This window comes from Alosa sapidissima, chromosome 4 (genome assembly GCF_018492685.1).
Source record: "Alosa sapidissima isolate fAloSap1 chromosome 4, fAloSap1.pri, whole genome shotgun sequence".
In the NCBI taxonomy this organism is placed as follows: Eukaryota; Metazoa; Chordata; class Actinopteri; order Clupeiformes; family Clupeidae; genus Alosa; species Alosa sapidissima.
This window is the reverse complement of record NC_055960.1, coordinates 10,452,506-10,470,310: the sequence shown is the minus strand read 5'-3', so window position 1 is coordinate 10,470,310 and position 17,805 is coordinate 10,452,506. Positions and strand designations below refer to the sequence as shown.

The following is a 17,805-nucleotide window of genomic DNA, read 5'->3' as shown; positions in this document are numbered from 1 at the left end:
TTTTCGTTGGAATTCCGTTTCCAATTCCTGAGCTCAGGTTTGCGGAGAATTCTGAGCACCTGCAGGTTGCAGTGAGTGAGCTATTTTCACTGGACGTGGTTCAAACTTTGAGAGAGAGAAAAAAACACCGACAGCATTACGCCATTCTTCCCTCTTGGAAAAGAGGGATTTAAACAAGTCTCTTACAAGATATCGAGCAGAATTGCTGGGCTCTTAAGCAGTCAGGTTGGTCTTCCCAATGCAAACTATTTTCTCGGATATCTATATCGGAAAGCAAATCCAGAGGTTAACAATTTGCATCACTATGGTACTGAAGAACGGGGTAGAGGATAACGGTTTGCACTATTTATTTTATCCCAAGATACTTAATTTCATCCCAAATTTTCTCCTTTCCAAACTTGTTCATGATTACTTACTTAAGTCCGAAGACGATAGTGTGCATTTCTCCTACGTCAAAATTCAAAGGAAGTTCAGAGGATGAAAGTATTGAAACGTCTCCCTCTTTTATTGGGGTGCTGGACTCTTTTATACCTCAACTTCGTCTCAGTGTCTACGGGCCTTACAGGCGAGGGACAGCGCTCAACTGCGAGGAGACCAGGCACTCACACAGACGCAGATCGAAGCGGGAGTACTGCATCGTTAATGGTGGGGAACTATGGTGCTACGGGTGGAAAGTCTTCCAGTGGAGCAAGGATCACACGGATCCGAACTGGACCCCCACTGATAAAGGGCGAGTCCTCTAAAGCGCAGTCCGTGACATCAGTGACAAGCGTAAAGAGGACCGCAAGTGGGGTGAACAGTCGCTCTGTGGCACCCATCAATTTGGGACGCAGGGAAGCTGCGCGTTCTTGGGTACCCGGAGATGGAAGCCGACCAGCCTCCGGTGGCGCATCTGCCCCCGCGGCACTCAGCACTCATTTAGGAAAGAATGCGGCTGCACAGAGCAACGGCAAGGCGGGTGCCAGGACAGTACCGGCTGCAGGGAGAACAGGACCGGCGCGCGCTGTGTCTGCACAGAGAGGATTCTCACCCTTGGCGCAACGCAGTTCTAAAGTTTTACCAAAAACTGACACAGACCCGCCGAAGCACCCGCTGGTGACGCCGCATGATTATATGCTGTCGTTATATTGGTCGCTTTCAACAGGGGAAGTGAATACTAGTGTTTTACACGAGGCTGGCCTGGCCAACACCATCACCAGTTTTGTTGATAAAGGACAAGGTATGTGAGAGCACAATAACGATGAATTGTTAAAGTGGACCCTCAATGTTTTGCTGTTGTTTGCCGACAAATATGGCTCAGTGTACGGCTGCTGCTTGTGTTCTAGACTCACAATTGAAACAGTTAATTCTTAGCCAACTCTTGAAATCGTTTAATCCATGAAACATAGACATACCTTTCTGCACTCCAATACAATATGCACAAGATGCCACACAAACCTATTTCTATTAAGATATGATTTAGCCCAGTGAGAAACATCTCTCAAGAAAGCCAATGAAAATCATTTTGGGAGTATTTCAAAAGGGTAATGCGGATCGACACACCTCTCGCTCTGCTGATTTCTTGAGCTTCTCTGTCTGCATGTCTGGCCTGTCTTAGTCAGTATAGGCTAGTTCTCTGCACATCCACGCGAGATTTACGGCTTCTCAAACGTAAATAAACTCTCCATGAGGCTACAAGTAGGTGGCCTCCGTGTAATGTTTTCTTTTCAGTGTAAAACTGTTTAAAGTGATGTTTAAACCACGTCAGTTTAATATTCCTAGCTGCTAAAGGTTTACATTTCAAGCACCTAATGTACTTTTAATTTGCACTTTATTTGTGTAGCTTGTCCTTTGAAAATTGTAGATGACCTCCTTCACATGGGGGTGGGGGGAGAGAAAATTGAAGCCTGCATATGTTTTTGCTCTGACTGAGAACACAAATGGATGGATTACTTATGGTTTTCTGCTTTTCATTTCATCAAAACTGCCTCAACTTTAGAAGTTCAACTTTAGAAGTTTCACTCTCAGTCTCTGACATGCTAGAGCATCCAATCACAAACACCCTCCTAAACTTGCGTGCTTTCCCGCACACATGCACACACACACACACACACACACACACGTGCGCATACATACACAGGCACACACATACACACACAGTCAATTATCTGCCCCATCAAAATGACGTTTTGAGTTGTCAGCTCAGGTATGTTTTTTTCTGGTGCTCATTGCACATGCCATATGTCACGCTGGTGGGCCCACTGGTAAACAGCTGCAGGTTGATAATAATGGTCTGTTTACAATACCTTGTGGTCCGCAGTCTGGACATGTCTGGTTCTAATATACTTTTGAAAGCAAGCTTTGCCTGGATGAAAGTGACTCATTTCATTTGTACACTGCTACACCCTCATATTTTCTTGCTTCGAAGAAAGAAAGAAAAAAAAGCTGGGGAAAAGATGAAACATTTGGTGTTCGGCACAGAAATGAAAATGAGAGCTTTTGGCGCCTCAAAATGAGAACTGTCCAAATACAGGAAAGGTGACTGTCCACTCTGTTTCTCCGCAGATGATCGTCTCCCGCAGCTGAGGAGGCAGCGGTATTCCTTCAACATCAGCTCACTGGACAAAGAGGGCCTGCTCGGCGCTGAGCTCCGCATTCTCCGCAAGCGCCTGACCGAGCCGCGCAAGCCGCAAGCCTCGGGCGGCCCCGTCACCCTGAGGCTCTACACCTGCGCCGCAGGTAAGCAGAAGGCCTCCTTGCTCCAGTCGCGCCCAATCGAGGACCATGCCATCTCCAAGTGGGAGGTGTTTGACATCTGGAAGCTGTTTAAGAGCTTCCGGAACGTTGCGCAGCTCTGCTTCGAACTGGAGGCCGTGGAGCAGGGGCGTGGGGCGACGGACCTCAGGAAGCTGGGCTTCGCCCGCGTAGGCCGCCAGACCAAGGAGAAGGCCTTCTTCGTGGTGTTCAGCCGCACGAAGAAGCGCGGCCTCTTCTACAACGAGATCAAGGCGCGCTCGGGCCACGACAACAAGACCGTCTACGAGTACCTGTTCACCCAGCGGCGCATGCGCCGTGCCCCGCTGCCCCGCAGCAAGAAGCCCGTCAAGAGCCCCAAGCCGCGGTGCAACCGGCGCCAGCTGCACGTCAACTTCAAGGAGATGGGCTGGGACGACTGGATCATCGCGCCGCTGGAGTACGAGGCGTACCACTGCGACGGCGTGTGCGACTTCCCCATACGCTCGCACTTGGAGCCCACCAACCACGCCATCATCCAGACCCTCATGAACTCCATGGACCCCCGGTCCACCCCCCCGACCTGCTGCGTACCCACCCGGCTAAGCCCCATCAGCATCCTCTACATAGACTCAGCCAACAACGTGGTGTACAAACAGTATGAGGACATGGTGGTGGAGTCATGTGGCTGCAGGTAGCGAGCCATGCAACAGTCATAAAAACTGATTGGCGGATGACTGTTATCTTTCGCTCCCTTCACCCACAATAGAAGAGAAAAAAAAGACATTGTAAACTTCAGATCCACTTGTGTTTTTTAGGGCACTGGACTTCTAACACTTGGTATATGTGTAAGCTAAAGAAAGTGACTTTTTCTATGGTATACTGTAACAGATTATTGTCTGTTATTATGGTAAACTGAAAAGCCTGGATGACTTAAGTGGCAGAAGTGGCAGTTTTCTGAGTAGCTAAGGACACTTAAGTGGAAGATTCTGGAAGTATGAAGCCACTGAGTCAACAGACCATGGCTGTGTCTGTGCCATATTGACAGCGAATTCTATAGAATGCATATACTGTATGTGAAATGCATATGTAAAAAAAAGCTGTTGTGTACTTCTCAAAGCATCATCTATAAATCTATTTAACTTGGTGTCTTGGAGTGTACATGTCACCTACCATTGGGTCACTGTTGAAAGAAATAGGTTTTTTATGGAAAAACATTTCATGCTCTTACTTTATATAATGGAAAACATTACAGTGCTTTGGACCAGTGTTCCATCTCGTCACCAGAGGTTAGCAGCACACCTGTTTTCTTCACGTTTTAAAGCACTTGGACCATGGGAAGTGTACATCTGTATGTCGTAGTCCAAATCACTGTCACCTAGGTAACAATGGCTGAGGATCAAGTGGTTCTCTCTTGTCTCCATTATGCACCATTTCCCAGTTGTCAGTTTCAGTTTGAACTCTTCTGTTTGAACATGCGCTACTCTTTCAGTGAAACACATCCTGTTCAAAAATCTCGCTTCGATTTTGACAGCTTAGTAATGTCGGCTGATGACAGTTGTGCAACAAATGCACTGTGTGTCAAGAGCAAACACATCATCTTTGAAGTTTGCTAGGTTTCCTCTAGCAGAGTGTCATTTTCATCACAGAGAAAGGCCAGTGAGGGAACTAGGAGACATTTGTGTAACTTCATATAAGCTTCATTTATGATCGAAAGGCTTTCAACTCTCAATGAAGGCCCATGGTAATATTATCTCAGTCATATTGTTGGAGATGTGTTGGACGACAGAAAAAAAAGAAAAGAAAAATATGAACTGAACGGTGCTGACATCAATTTACAGTGGCAGGAAAGACATTGAGTCATAACACATTCTGCTTAAAATACTTGATCATTGGCAAATGAAGAATATTCCTTGTGTGCAACTCATCAGAGGTTCTCTTAGAGTCCAGTTGTAACTAGTACTGTATGCAGAAGCAGAATTCACCAGAGTCTCAACATGGTATGTCTTTTTCTCTCTTTGCAAAGAAAATTGCTGCTGTTAATTTGTTTCACCTGTGTCCAGGAGACAAGGGCACGTGTCAGACTTCTGCACCAATCAGGTTGTTTCTGCACATACAGTCAGGATTTACGAATTTGTGGCATACCTATGTTTCCTAAATAAAAACATATCAACAAGACATTTCACTCAACAGTGGTTCTTCAAAACTTGCCCAAGTGAGTGGATTTATGTGCATACATGCCTCTTATAGAGCCAGGCCTAATGCGATTATGTTCTATGGGATATGTGGAATTCTTCATATATGAAAGCTGAAATGTCAGCACTACAAAATGCACAAATTGTTTAGAGGATTTCGTTTCATTTGTCACGGTAAGTGGCCCAGGGTTGTGGCAAAGTGTCAAACTGCATTAAATCGTACAGGATCAGATGACATCGAAGAGTGGTGTTATGTTTCTGGACATAATCGGGAACACGTGCTCGGTCATATTCCAGGGGAAATGTTTTTTTCTTGCAGAGTAACCTAATTGAACACAACTTTAATTGCAAAGCTGTCCTGCTGCTTTTTTTCCTCCCTTCGCTGTGGTATTTCAAGAAGCTGGAAGACCGTGAGTGCATGCGTCTGTGCAAACAGACTTCTAAAGGACACCCAGTAATCCCAGTTCCCGAGACACTCACTTTTATAGACTTTCTGTGGCTTTGTCCAGAATGAGTTCCTCGTCCCAGAGGTCTCTCCTCCACAGCTTTGCATTTTTTCTGGTTTATTATCAGATCTGGCACGGCTTGCCTCACCAGTGTTTAGCATTTTGTAAATGCAGTCTTATATTTCCTTGACAGATGTTGGAGGAATTTCACTGTGTTGCAGGCCAATATTTAAAAAATAAAAAAAAAAAGTAAAAAATGGGCAAGTGAGTATAACAGAGCGAGCTGGACAGAGAGCCAGAGAGGAATGGGGAGAGGCAGAGAGACAGAGAGAGAGAAGGAAAGAGTGAGAGAGAGAGGGGGGATTACAGAGGGAAAGAAGAAACACGGAAAAGAGTTTTTTCTGGCAAAGAGCATGACACATGCATACTCCGTTGTGTTTCAGTGATTCTGTGCCAGGATCTTAAGGGGCACTCTGAACACATGTAAAAGTTTTGAGACACACTTTACTCTCTTACAACACAAATGGCTTGCGCTATAGGAGCGTGTTATTCCGGGGAGTTCACTAGCCCCTTGCGCCTGACCTCCTACTGTGAATCTGCTTGGCGAAAGCTTATCCAAAGGGTTGTGCAACTTACTCCCACTGGAATGCTTTTACAGGAATAGCAAAGGTACGAACTGAATTGTGTGTGTGTGTGTGTGTGTGTGTGTGTGTGTGTGTGTGTGTGTGTGTGTGTGTGCGCATGTGTGTGTGTGTGTGTGTGTGTGCATGGGTGTGCGTGTGTGTGTGTGTGTGTGTGTGTGTGCATGGGTGTGTGTGTGTGTGTGTGTGTGTGAGATGGGCCAGACTAACTATCACACAGTAGTGGATTGGAATGCATGTCCCAGTATGTAATGGTGATGCTATGTCTATTCCACACACATTCTTGCATGCCTTCCATTATTTCTTCCCCTCTTTTCTCATCACATTAGCACTGTCTCACACGTGTACACCTCTTTCTTTTTGTTCTCTATCACACACATGTACTCTATCGCTCACACTCACACACACACACACACACAGACACACACACACACGATCATCCACGCACACAATCATCCACACAGGCCTGGCTTTGTCTGCCTCATACCACAGCCAGGTCACCTGTCCTGTTGAATTTTGTCTGTTGGAAATACATTTAGCAGATTAGACAATACCGATTTTCATCATGTTTAGTCGGAGTGAAATAAGAAAGAGAGAGCCTGCTACTCACGGAGGAGGAGTGTGGGCTAATGGATCAATGGCATGCATAGTTCCACGTCTCGAGTCACATGTTTTTGGCTGGCGTTTCCTCGCATCAAGGCATGCCTTGGGAGACAGACAATTTTTCTGCCTCCTTCTATTTGCGTTCTCGACACCGCGGCCGCCTAACGCGCCACTTCGTCATGGCTAGACATATTAATGGAGATGTTTGGGCTTTTGTAATAAATCTGTGTCTCCCATCTGCAGAGGAGGGGTGGGGAAGCGGGGGTGGGGGGTGGAGGAAGAGGAGGAGGAGGAGGTGGTCTGTTTAAGCTGCGTTCCCCCTAAAACACTGCCAAGTACCTGTCTCTCTGACTTTGCTTTCTTTTCCTGCCTTGGTTTCCAATGTGGCGAACACCTGCAGAAATGCATGGACATTTCCAATTGTCACTGAAAATGGACTCTCTCATAATATTTGCAGGCCACCCTGGGGGAGTATTTATTTGGCCATTTATATCTTTTTATTTTGCTTATTGTAGTATGCCAGTGGTGCTTTCTTTTCTCACCGGAGCTGAAATTCCGGGGCAAGGAGTCTCAGAGTGATCTCTCTCTCTCTTTCTCTCTCTTTCTCTCTCTCACTCTCTCCCCATCTGGGACAGCCAAGAAAAAGTACTGTCAGACACAAGGCTTATCTCAGGACATGACTTTGCTCCAGGATTAGGTTTAGTCATAATACTCAGATATATATTTTAGTTGTGCTAGTAAGGCAGAAGTGTTGGATTAAAGAAATATATGCTAGATATGAGGGTTATAGACTTTAATCACATTTAAAAGTTACATTTACATCTTTGCCGTCCATAAAAACTTGATGTAAATGTAGCCTCTGGATGGCACTATTTTCACTAGCAGGGTAATCCTGTTCTACTCTAAACAGATAAAGGGTTGTTTTATGATGTGTCCAAGGTAGTAGTCAGCATGTAAATAGATTTAGTCGTCAAGGTCAGGATTTGTGCGGTTTCTTTGTCAATGATGGAAAGGGAGTTAGGTGAGCTGCTTGAGAGACACAAATTCATGAACTTCTGATTCATGGACAGCAGCTTTAAGCTGTCTGAACTGAGTTACAGAGCTGCGCGTTTCATTGAGTTTATAAAGTAAGCATTTCCTCTTTTGAAAGTCATGTGAGCATCTGGCACTATGTACAAATATTCTGCTGCCATGCTCTGAAATGACATGGAATTAGACTGGCTTTAAAATTAAATACTACATGAAGAAACAACAAGAGTCAAAAATGAGCTGATGCATGTCTAAGATGATCAATGGGCACTTCATACATTTATATTCCTCTAAACAACTTATTTGTAAACTGTTCCAGTGGCTCTCCACAGTATCGTAGTTTACTGGCTCAAACTTTTTCATCTCATAGAGGTGAAGCGATACCTTCTCAGTAAACCACTCGAGCGAGGTGAAGCTGGAGTGAGTTTGTTATTTATGAACAGGAAAGCGCGGCATCCTCTGGGACTCACCTGGCTCCACATCAGCTGTCAAACGAACCCCCGTGGAACTTCGTTTTGGGGTTCAAATAGGACACAGGTATGTTTTGTTTGATTGTATTGCATTTGGCCGCAGTATGAAATTTAAGACGAGTGAGTAAACACACTGTGATGCCATTTTAAACAATGCTTGCCCGTTAGTGGTTGAAAAACTGCCTAAACGCCATGTACCCAATTATGTCATTTCCTGCATAAAATGTGTGTATGTGCCTGGTAGAGCACAGTTCAACAGATGCAGTGAAATATTGATGAATATTAGCCTTACACATAAAGCGAGCAGAGCCAGCAATGATTCTATCACGGGATTGTGTCATGCTTAAATAAACATTGTGATATGGCCATTTCCATTGACAAAGTAGTGTTGAAAGAGCACTTGGGTGTATGTTTGTTCCTTCAAAATGTTTTGAATTATATGTTGTTTTTTCTCTTACCACGTTGAGCTGAATATAGAAGTTAAGGGCTGTTTTGTGCACCTAAAAACACAATGTTTTCTCTCCATTTCGCAGGGCTGTGGGAGGGAGACAGTAACGAGGACGGACACATCTTCCATGCAATGGCAACATAAAGATTCATAATTGATGGGTTGAGTGTTTTTAAGCTTGATTTTGATTTTAACCAGCACGCCAGCATTCTTTGGGTCAAGCAGAAAGGGCCGCACTACGAAAAGGGCTATTTTCAGGAAGGGCAAAAAATACCAGGCTACCACAAATCAGCTCTTTATATACTCCAGCCACAACCCCCCCACCCCCCGTACCCCACACACACACAAACACACACACCCACCCACCCCACACACACACACACCCAACCCCCTGCATCTGTTCAAATACCTGTAATCATTTTCTGAAGGCTCCTCAATCTCGCAAGAAAGTGTTCGGCCTTTGGACAAAACATGTCCTCAGTCTCACCTGTTATGATTGGCCATCTTATTTCTGATTTGCACCCCAGCAACACACACATGTGTGCATGTACGCTGTCACGCACCAGCAAGTTCACACATAAACATACACACACACACACGGACACACACGGACACACACACGGACACACACACAGACACACACACAGACAAAAACACAGACAAACACACACACACACACACACACACACACACAGACACACACATACAAACACACATACAAACACAAACACAGGCACAAGAGAAACTTTTCATATGAGCAACTCAAAAGAAAGGTGCTTATGGACTAATAAAGATTAATAATGGCTTGACTTGCAGTGAGTGAATGAGCGTGTCAGTAAGGAACGGGGAGGGACAGAGACAGAGAGACAGCAGTAGATGACCCTATAGTACAGTAATACAATCTAGCTTATTATGCCGTTTTTTCAATCAAGAAACATCAACATGTGGTTTCCGAGAAAGAAAAGAAAAGTGCATGGCAGTCAATCGAGGACAGATTTGAGATTGTTCTGGTGAGCCCATCCTATGGATCACATTGCCCTGCCAGTGATCAAAGCTGGTGTGCATGTGGAACCCAAATCAGAGGGCCACCGTGGAGTGGAGCGGAGCAGAGCAGAGCAGAGCAGAGCAGAGCGTGCAGCTCACATCTCTTCCTCTACCGCTGCTCCCGCCGCCACTACCGCCGCACCTGGTGGTGGTGTGGCTAAAGCAAATACCGCCTGAAAACCCCTCGGCCCTCAGCTGGTCCTCCACTGGCCATATGTGAGCATAGCTATTACGACTTTAGGCCAGCACATGGTGATCAGGGAACAGGCTAATCATTCATGTTGTTTATTTCACTTGGGGCACCATGACTTGACGTAAATTTTGTAACCCAACTTTGTATAACAAATACAGTGTAAATCTGAACAGAAGCAACACTTCTAACAGCATCTGCAGTTCATTCTGTTCCATTTAGACAGAAGAGCCTAAAAGAGCACGGCCCAAGTTAAGATTGCTCCGTCATGCCCATTGGGATAACAAACAATCTTCTCCACTCCTCAAACTCAATTGGATAAGAGCAGTACAACTTCTTCAAATTTGTGCAAATCACGTATGCTGTAGGTTTCAGGGCAAGCACAAAAGAATGGAGGTTTCATTTATCAAAAAAAGAGATGCTTTTGCCTTGTTTATTTTAATGCCCTGTTGTTGCCACCCCCTCACATCTCACTTTTGTAGAAACGACCCAACCATCTTTAACAAGAAATAAAACAGGTGTCATGTCTATAGCGACCAGCTCACAGAGACTGTGTGTGTGTGTGTGTGTGTGTATGTGTGTGTGTGTGTATGTGTGTATGTGTGTGTGTGTGTGTGTGTGTGTGTGTGGGGGGGGGGGGGGGGGGCAGGATAGGCTTACTCCGAAAGGCCAAAAAAGAAAGTAGGGGCTAAGTGTTCCCAAGGAGGGCTTGTTTTATATCTGATAATCTTTTTAGCTCTGGTGTGACCCCTCCTGCCCCGCCCACCTTGCCTCCCTTACCTCCCACCCTGTCCGTCGGGCCCAGTGTCCAAGAAGCAGCCTTTGTGTTCACCCTAGGCCCCCTGATTGTGGCCCATCAAAGTCAGCAAAGCTAAAGGGTTTCTGCATCTGGTGCTTAGTGTAAACTTTGCGCCGTAGACCCCGGGGGCCTCTGGCTACACGATCCCACTGACACTTTCACCCATTACCCGTCATTAAGAAAACACTGTTTTCTCTCCGCAAGGTGCTAGGTAAATACGCCGTTGTGAAAGGAGAAAATATTCGCTCTCTCCCAAGCAATTTCCTTCAGCGTAGCCATACTCTGAAGTGCACTGTCAGGAAGTGTGTGTGTGTGTGTGTGTGTGTGTGTGTGTGTGTGTGTGTGTGTGTGTGTGTGTGTGTGTGTGTGTGTGTGTTGGGGTGGGTGGGGTAAACAAAGAAATGGAGGAGGAATAAAAGTTTTTTAATGTTCGGAAAGGGACTTTTGATTGACATAAGTGACTGTTTTCTTTTTTTTAAAGTGAGGGTGGTATCTGAATGACGGTCAAGTTGTTTAAGAACTGAATGACCCAAATTGAGAAGTGATTTGTCACACTCTGACAGCACGTTTGTTTTTGTACTCTGAGAGAGGATGGGAAATGTGAAAAGGTCTTTGCTGACTCAAGACAGGCATATTATTTTGTTATTTATTTATCTGAAGAAAAATATTTTCAAAAATAGCTACATATTTATTCAGGAAAAAACCCTGACTGCATTAGCACGGAACTGGCGAACTAATAATGATCCTTTGTCCAGATTATTCTTATGATGCTGTTAAGCCATCTTAAAAGGGTAACTCCTAACCACACCCAAAACAACAGACAATAAAATTAGGTTTACCTCATGTTTTGTAATTGCCAGCATTTAAATGTGGACAATTCCAGAGGCCATTCTAAGAATGGTCCTTCTCTTGCATGTAACTGTGTACAGGCTGAACAATGTGCCAAGGGTTTCTTTCAGAGACACAAAAGAGAAGATCTGAAGGTCTCAGCCATTTCCCTCTAAACAACGCCCGTTTGATGTTCCCCTGCAAAGCTCCTTTCCGGCACTTTCCATGGTCATCTATCATCATTGCTCACCTTGAACTGTCGTGGCGATGGAATCCCGTTGCACAACATGGCAACCTTTCCGCTATGAGGCACTCCCAGAAAAAACAAACAACAACAGGGACTGTTGTCAACAAACAGGGGCTCAGTGTGTGTGTGTGGGGGGGGGGGGGGGGGGGGCAGGTGGGGCATCAGAGTGGAGGGTAACAGGGTAGATCAGAAGACACATGTCTGACACACGGACCACAACGTCGGGGCCCTCCACACTCCAACTCCACCACATGCGGAAAGAAAGACAGAAAGAGAGAAAGAAAGAGAAAGAGAGACAAAAAAGAAAGAAAAGAAAGAGAGAAAGAAAAAAAGAGAAAGAAACTGAAACCTCACATTGCATGACAAGTGCTTAAATACGAGCATATGCCTCCATTGTGACCCCTCGGCGCACCAAGTCTAAAGCTCTCATCTGTCAATTATTTCTGGAGACAAGACGGGTTTGATTTAAAGGCATCGTGCATCGGAGAGTGGTCGGAGGTTGGTGGGTGGGTGGGTTATGGCGGTTATGGTGTCTTTGACCAAATACATAAATTGTTGCTATGGGCTATCACCGCCTTTTATAATCTTCCAAATGATGTCACGCTGACGCTTTCTAATAGCATCGACCAATCAAAGCATCTGGCCGCCCTGGCCATTAAAACGCCGCAAAAGCCTGTGCAGCGCGTGGCCCTTTGATCTGGCAAACCTGTTGGGCAAACCGTGATTTGATCGGTCCTCCATTTAGACATGCATTACTACGGCATTATCGTGCAGGCTGATAGTGTTTCAATTGTTGGGTGGTTCCATATGTGCATATTTGGCCCTCCCAGGTTTAGCAAGGGGTGCTTTTAGCTGCTCTCTCTCTCTCTCTCTTTCTCTCTCTCTCTCTCTCTCTCTCTCTCTCTCTTTTCCCCAGCACTGCACATCTCCTCAGGCCCTCTGCTGTTGTGACTCCCACACAGGGTCTTGTTGGCCAGTGGCCAAGGGCTCCATACTGGGCTTCTCAGCTCCATCAATAGAAAACAGATGGCAACCAGCACAATAAAGTTGTAGCCAACTAGCAAAAAAAGGAGTGGGAGCAAGGAAGGGAGGAGAGGAGAGGAGAGCGAGAAGAGAGCGAGAGGAGAGGAAGGTTTGGGGCACAGGGTGAAGGGGGGTGAGGGGCAGAAACGGAGCATTTGAGAGGAGGTGTGCAGGGGAGGAAGAATGAGAGTGAGAATGAGAAAAAAAGGGGGGGGGGGTAGTGTAAGGAAAAGGGGGTGGGGGTGAGGATGGAGGGATATAGAGGAAAAATGGAGGATGGATGGCAAAAGGGAGCGAGTGAGTCAAAGGAGGGAAGAAAGGAAAAAGGAGCAAGGTGAACGAGAGTGAGAAAGAGAGAGGTGAAAGTGAGCTCTGGGTGTGTGGAGTTGGTGGGGGTGGGGGTTGAGGTGGAGGGGCTGAGGTAGAACACTTCAGGAGCAGAGCCACATAACCGGTGCCTTTGTTTCATTTTTTTCCTCCCTCTCTCTCTCTCTCTTTTTTGGAGCTGTAGGAACCCTCGCGCTCCGAGGTGTTTAGTGAAAGTGGCAGCCGCAGGAGGGTGCTGGGGGAAAGAAAGGGCTCCTTTCACGCCGGAGCGCGCTGCAGACTGACCGCTAAGTTGCGAGGGGGATGACGGGTTTCGCGAGCGCTGCAGTGTAGACTGATGCTCTGGGGAGCACACACACACACACACACACACACACACACACACACACACACACACACACACAAAATGGCTGCACCACTTCCCTCCCTTAACCACGGCCTCTTCATTAATTACCTGGCGTAATACTGAGACTCGATTCCTGACCACAGTAGCCCCTTATTGTCACAAGGGAGGAAGGCTGCCTCTCAACCCCCCCCCCCAAATCACCCCCATCTCAACCCAAGTTTATGAGAAGCACGTCCAACAGATCTTCCCCATCTGTGAAGGCTTCTACATTAAAATGATTTGGAGGACCTAAATGATAAGATTAAATGCTGCAGGAACTCCTCTCTCCCCTCAAGTAATAAATAACGCAGAAGGGCTTTTAAAGCATTGTATATAAAGAAGTGTTTAAATGAACGCATTCCTTGAAGATAAAGACAACTTAAAGAGGATGAGTTACTGAGATGTAACGATCACAAACACCGAGATGGAAAAAGGTCGTGGGAGCAGAATTTTTGGTGACTTGGAAAAACATGCAGACTAACTCGCTGAGGTTATTCCTCAGGTTATTTCATATGCAAAGTGACGTCCATCTGTCAGAGATTGCAATGGTTCCAAACAGCAGTGTGTGTGTGTGTGTGTGTGTGTGTGTGTGTGTGTGTGTGTGTGTGTGTGTGTGTGTGTGTGTGTGTAATACAGCCGCCCCACACAGCAGTGAATAGGCCTCCCATTCACCATTTCAGTCTCAATTCTGATATAACGAAAAGCAACAGGGCCACATTTGCTTTCAATAAAGGCACACCTTCAGAAAATGAAATTGTAAAGTAGTTGAGTTGACAGCGATTTGGAATGGAAGAAAGTGCAGTTTATGACCCGACCACAGTCAGGAACGGTTGATCTTAGCACAGAGGAAACAATATCCAGTTAAGTTGATGGCGACGAGACACATTCTAGAAACGAATTCTACACTTCCTGAAGTGGCACACACACTTATCTGGCGGGAGAACATTGTCAGGCGAAGAATTAAAAACATCACTTCTCTTTTCGGCCCAGCCGATTGCTATCCATTCTCTCTCTGGCTCTCTCACTCACCCACTCGCAGTCCTTTCCCTTCTTTCCCACTTCCCCACAGAGTGTGCCAAAACAGTTCCAGCTGTACACTGAGAGTTGCTATTGCCTAATCAGGTTTAAGGTAATTAGGAGCTTAGATCAAATTTTATAAACAAACATTGTGTTCAAATCAGTCACTTTACAAAGTCCTTCCTGGGGTTTGCTGGGTAAAGAGGGGGGCACGGGAGGGTTTCACACCCGATCCGGATTATTTCCCCCAACCAGATCCGTCTCATGTGAACTCCTCTGTTTGTGTATTGCTCCTTTTTTACGCAGTATGATGATTATGTAGAACATGCAGTTCTGTCTGGCATCCACTCCCCAGTTCCTCCCAGAGATACCCCATGTGGAATGTGGCTGTTAAACACTAAAATAAACACTTGTGGCATCGGCTTTGCCAAACTATTAAGGCCAATTTTATTGCTCGGGTTGCATGAGGCAAGTTCAGCCACCTCATTATTTTGTCACTGCTTCATGAGTCGTCAGTGTATGTTACTGTTATTCTCTACTTCTTTCTTTCTCTCTTTCTCTGTTTCTTTTTTTTCTGTCTTTCTTTCATTCGTTCGCTCTTTCTCAGTGGAGTCTTTTGATGGCTGAGCATCTATAGAGTAAAATGTCTCAGGTACCCCAGTGAAACGTTCCTCACACCACCCCACAATGGTTTGCGGTATATGTCACATGTGATTCAAGGCAGCTCTGATGAAAATAAGCCTTTGAGTTTTTAATCTAATTCCCTTGTCAAACACAATTTATAACCAGATAGAATATGTAAAGTAAACCCACCAACATTCTTGCAAGAGGTTGCATGATTAATTTAAGACAGTGCACTCTTTGGAAATAAACAGGCCATCCAGTTTGCCGTTGATGTAAACTTGCACTTGATCAAGATGCGCTTAACATTTACAGGCAAATAAAATAAGATTTGGGATGTGTGCAGCTCAGGGAAACTCACTGCCATTAACCCTTCCCCAGGAACAGCCGGGAGGAAGTCAGTGAGAAGACGTTTGAGAGAATCGCTTTTTGCTCACTCTTCAGGTGAAAGAGTCAGTCTGAAATGCTGTTGCCTTCAGCACTCCAAATGTACTTGAGTGTTGACAATTAAATCCTTACATTACATCCTCATTGACTATCAATATGTATCGATGTGTATTCTATGCTATAGAGCCCATTTTGACCCCCTTTTCCTTATTGGACTACTTTGGCAAAGTCCCTGAGAATTATCAGTAGCGAGGGCTAAGCATGAGCCCTTTGTCCTTGTTGTAGAAGGTTGCATTGCGGTGTTTGACAACAGAGTAGTCCTGGCATGCTAACATTCGTTTGGTCTGGATGTGACCCAGCAATGGCACATGCTCTAAGTAGGCCGCAAGGAGCTCGCTCTATGCATACTAGGATGCATACTTTGCTGAACAAGCCAAAAACGAGAGGAAAAGAAAAGCAATGCCTTGGCTGAAGAATTGCCCTTGCCTGTCACGTTACACTGCCAATCTGATTTCATTTTTTGAGCTGTTATCAAGTTGTCGGTGGTATTCACTGCAGTCAGTGTCAGCAAGCATGGATAATGTGTGCTGACTTATTCGTCTGCAGTTTGTTAAAGTTGCTTTCTACGCTGACCTAACAACTCTGTTTGTTTCCATTTGACTCGTGTTGCCACGTTGATCTACTGCAGAGATCAGGAAACAAGGAACATGTAGAATTTTATTTCTGTTGGCACATTTGGCAAATAAACCTGAATCTTATTGCCAGGTCCGAGAATGGTTGACAATTGTATGGTAGATGCACAAAGGACATGAGCATGTCTGGATTACAACAGGAAGCTCTGAAGTTCACCCCCAGGAATGATTACATGTATGATTTACACACAGTGTTATGCTTTTTGGCCACGAATGACAATACACCTGAGATTGGGACTGGACTGATGATCATTATGTAAAGAGATCTCTGTACATGCGGGATCATATGATGTGTGAGTATATGTGACATATGAGATACTGCAAGGGAACACATATGTCCAAAAATCAACACAAACTGTTTTTTATTAGTCCAGCAGATGACTTTTCCCAAGGTTTGGGCGACCGGCTATTTTACCGAGTGCACTTTCACACACTGCACTGGTAGCACAACCTGCCCGGTGAGGTGGTCTCCTTCACCTCGCTGTCACGTCTTATTCACAAACAGACAAGGTTCCTGCGCTCTCGCAACCCCACCAGATGAATGGCTTTGCCTCCGTTTGGTCCAGACATGAACCCCAAGGTAAAGGTACACTCGAGTTTTTTTGGAGGAGAAAAAAAAAGGTGGTGAGAAAAAAAAAAGAAAGAAAACATTGCTCTCTGGCTTTCATGATGTCATTGTCCCAGTGCTCATTTTAACTTATCAGCCCCTTTTTTACGGCCCGACGGAGAGTCCGAACCTCTAACGTGGCCCAATAAATCCTGACAGAATCGCTGTAATTATTTGGATGACCTTTTTTTCTTGCTTTCCTTTTTCAGTACATAACACATTATTTCTACCACCTACTGTTTTGACGTCCTGGGAGGAGAGCAAGTACGGCCATATCTGTGTGCAAATGTAAGGCCAAGTCAGCTGTGATGTCAGCAGCTTGTCAAAGACCAGTAACCAGAGAAAAAGCAAAAGATTGCTTGAGCTGAAGTGTTGATTTCATTGAAAAGCGTTTTGCAATTTCACCCTACTTTTCCTTTTGAAGGCCTTCACTTGTGTTCCACCGTGAGCTGTTACACACAGTCCTATATGTCATTAAAGTCTAAAAAGCATAACAGTGAAGGGTTCCTGCTGGACTATTTGTTCAAACCTTTTCAGAAAAAAAAAAGCTTTTTGTTAACTGAGGTCGCGGAGATAAATCACATGCAAGGGTAGCATACCATGAAGCTGGATTCCTGATTTTTGTTTTCTTTTTAAAGAACATGTCAGGAAAGTCAAGCAGGTGTTCAGCGTTGAGCTCCTTAGTGTTTGTCTTTAGTGAGGGAGAGAGTCCTCCAGCGACTGCTTCTCCCCACATTCCCCACTCACACACACAGACACAGACACACACACACACACACACACACACACACACACACACACACACACACACACAGACACACGTGTGCGCATACACACACACAGACACACACACACACACATACAAATCTCCTGACAGCACTGTTCCCAGAGATAACAGTGACCTCACATCCAGCAATGGTCCTGCTCCAGTTATCTGCCACTTTTCCAGTGATTCTCCCGTTAAACTTTCTTTTTTTTGTTTTGTTTTCGGGGAGGGTGCGATGCGAAGCCCAAAGAAAACAACGGTGGCCACATCCACCCTCCCCTGCCATTTAACAGCTTCCCCCGGTTCACACTGGCGTCGGCACTCCTTC

General features: G+C 45.4%; 1 protein-coding gene across 1 annotated transcript; it reads left to right on the top strand.

Annotated features, from left to right (window-relative positions):
• Window positions 1-220: 220 nt before the first annotated feature.
• On the top strand, window positions 221-4,845 carry gdf5 (growth differentiation factor 5). Its single transcript, XM_042088164.1, has 2 exons — window positions 221-1,219; window positions 2,545-4,845. Exons 1-2 carry the CDS (start codon window positions 478-480, stop codon window positions 3,408-3,410), a joined length of 1,608 nt encoding a protein of 535 aa, XP_041944098.1. The 5' UTR covers window positions 221-477; the 3' UTR covers window positions 3,411-4,845.
• The last annotated feature ends 12,960 nt before the right edge of the window (window positions 4,846-17,805 follow it).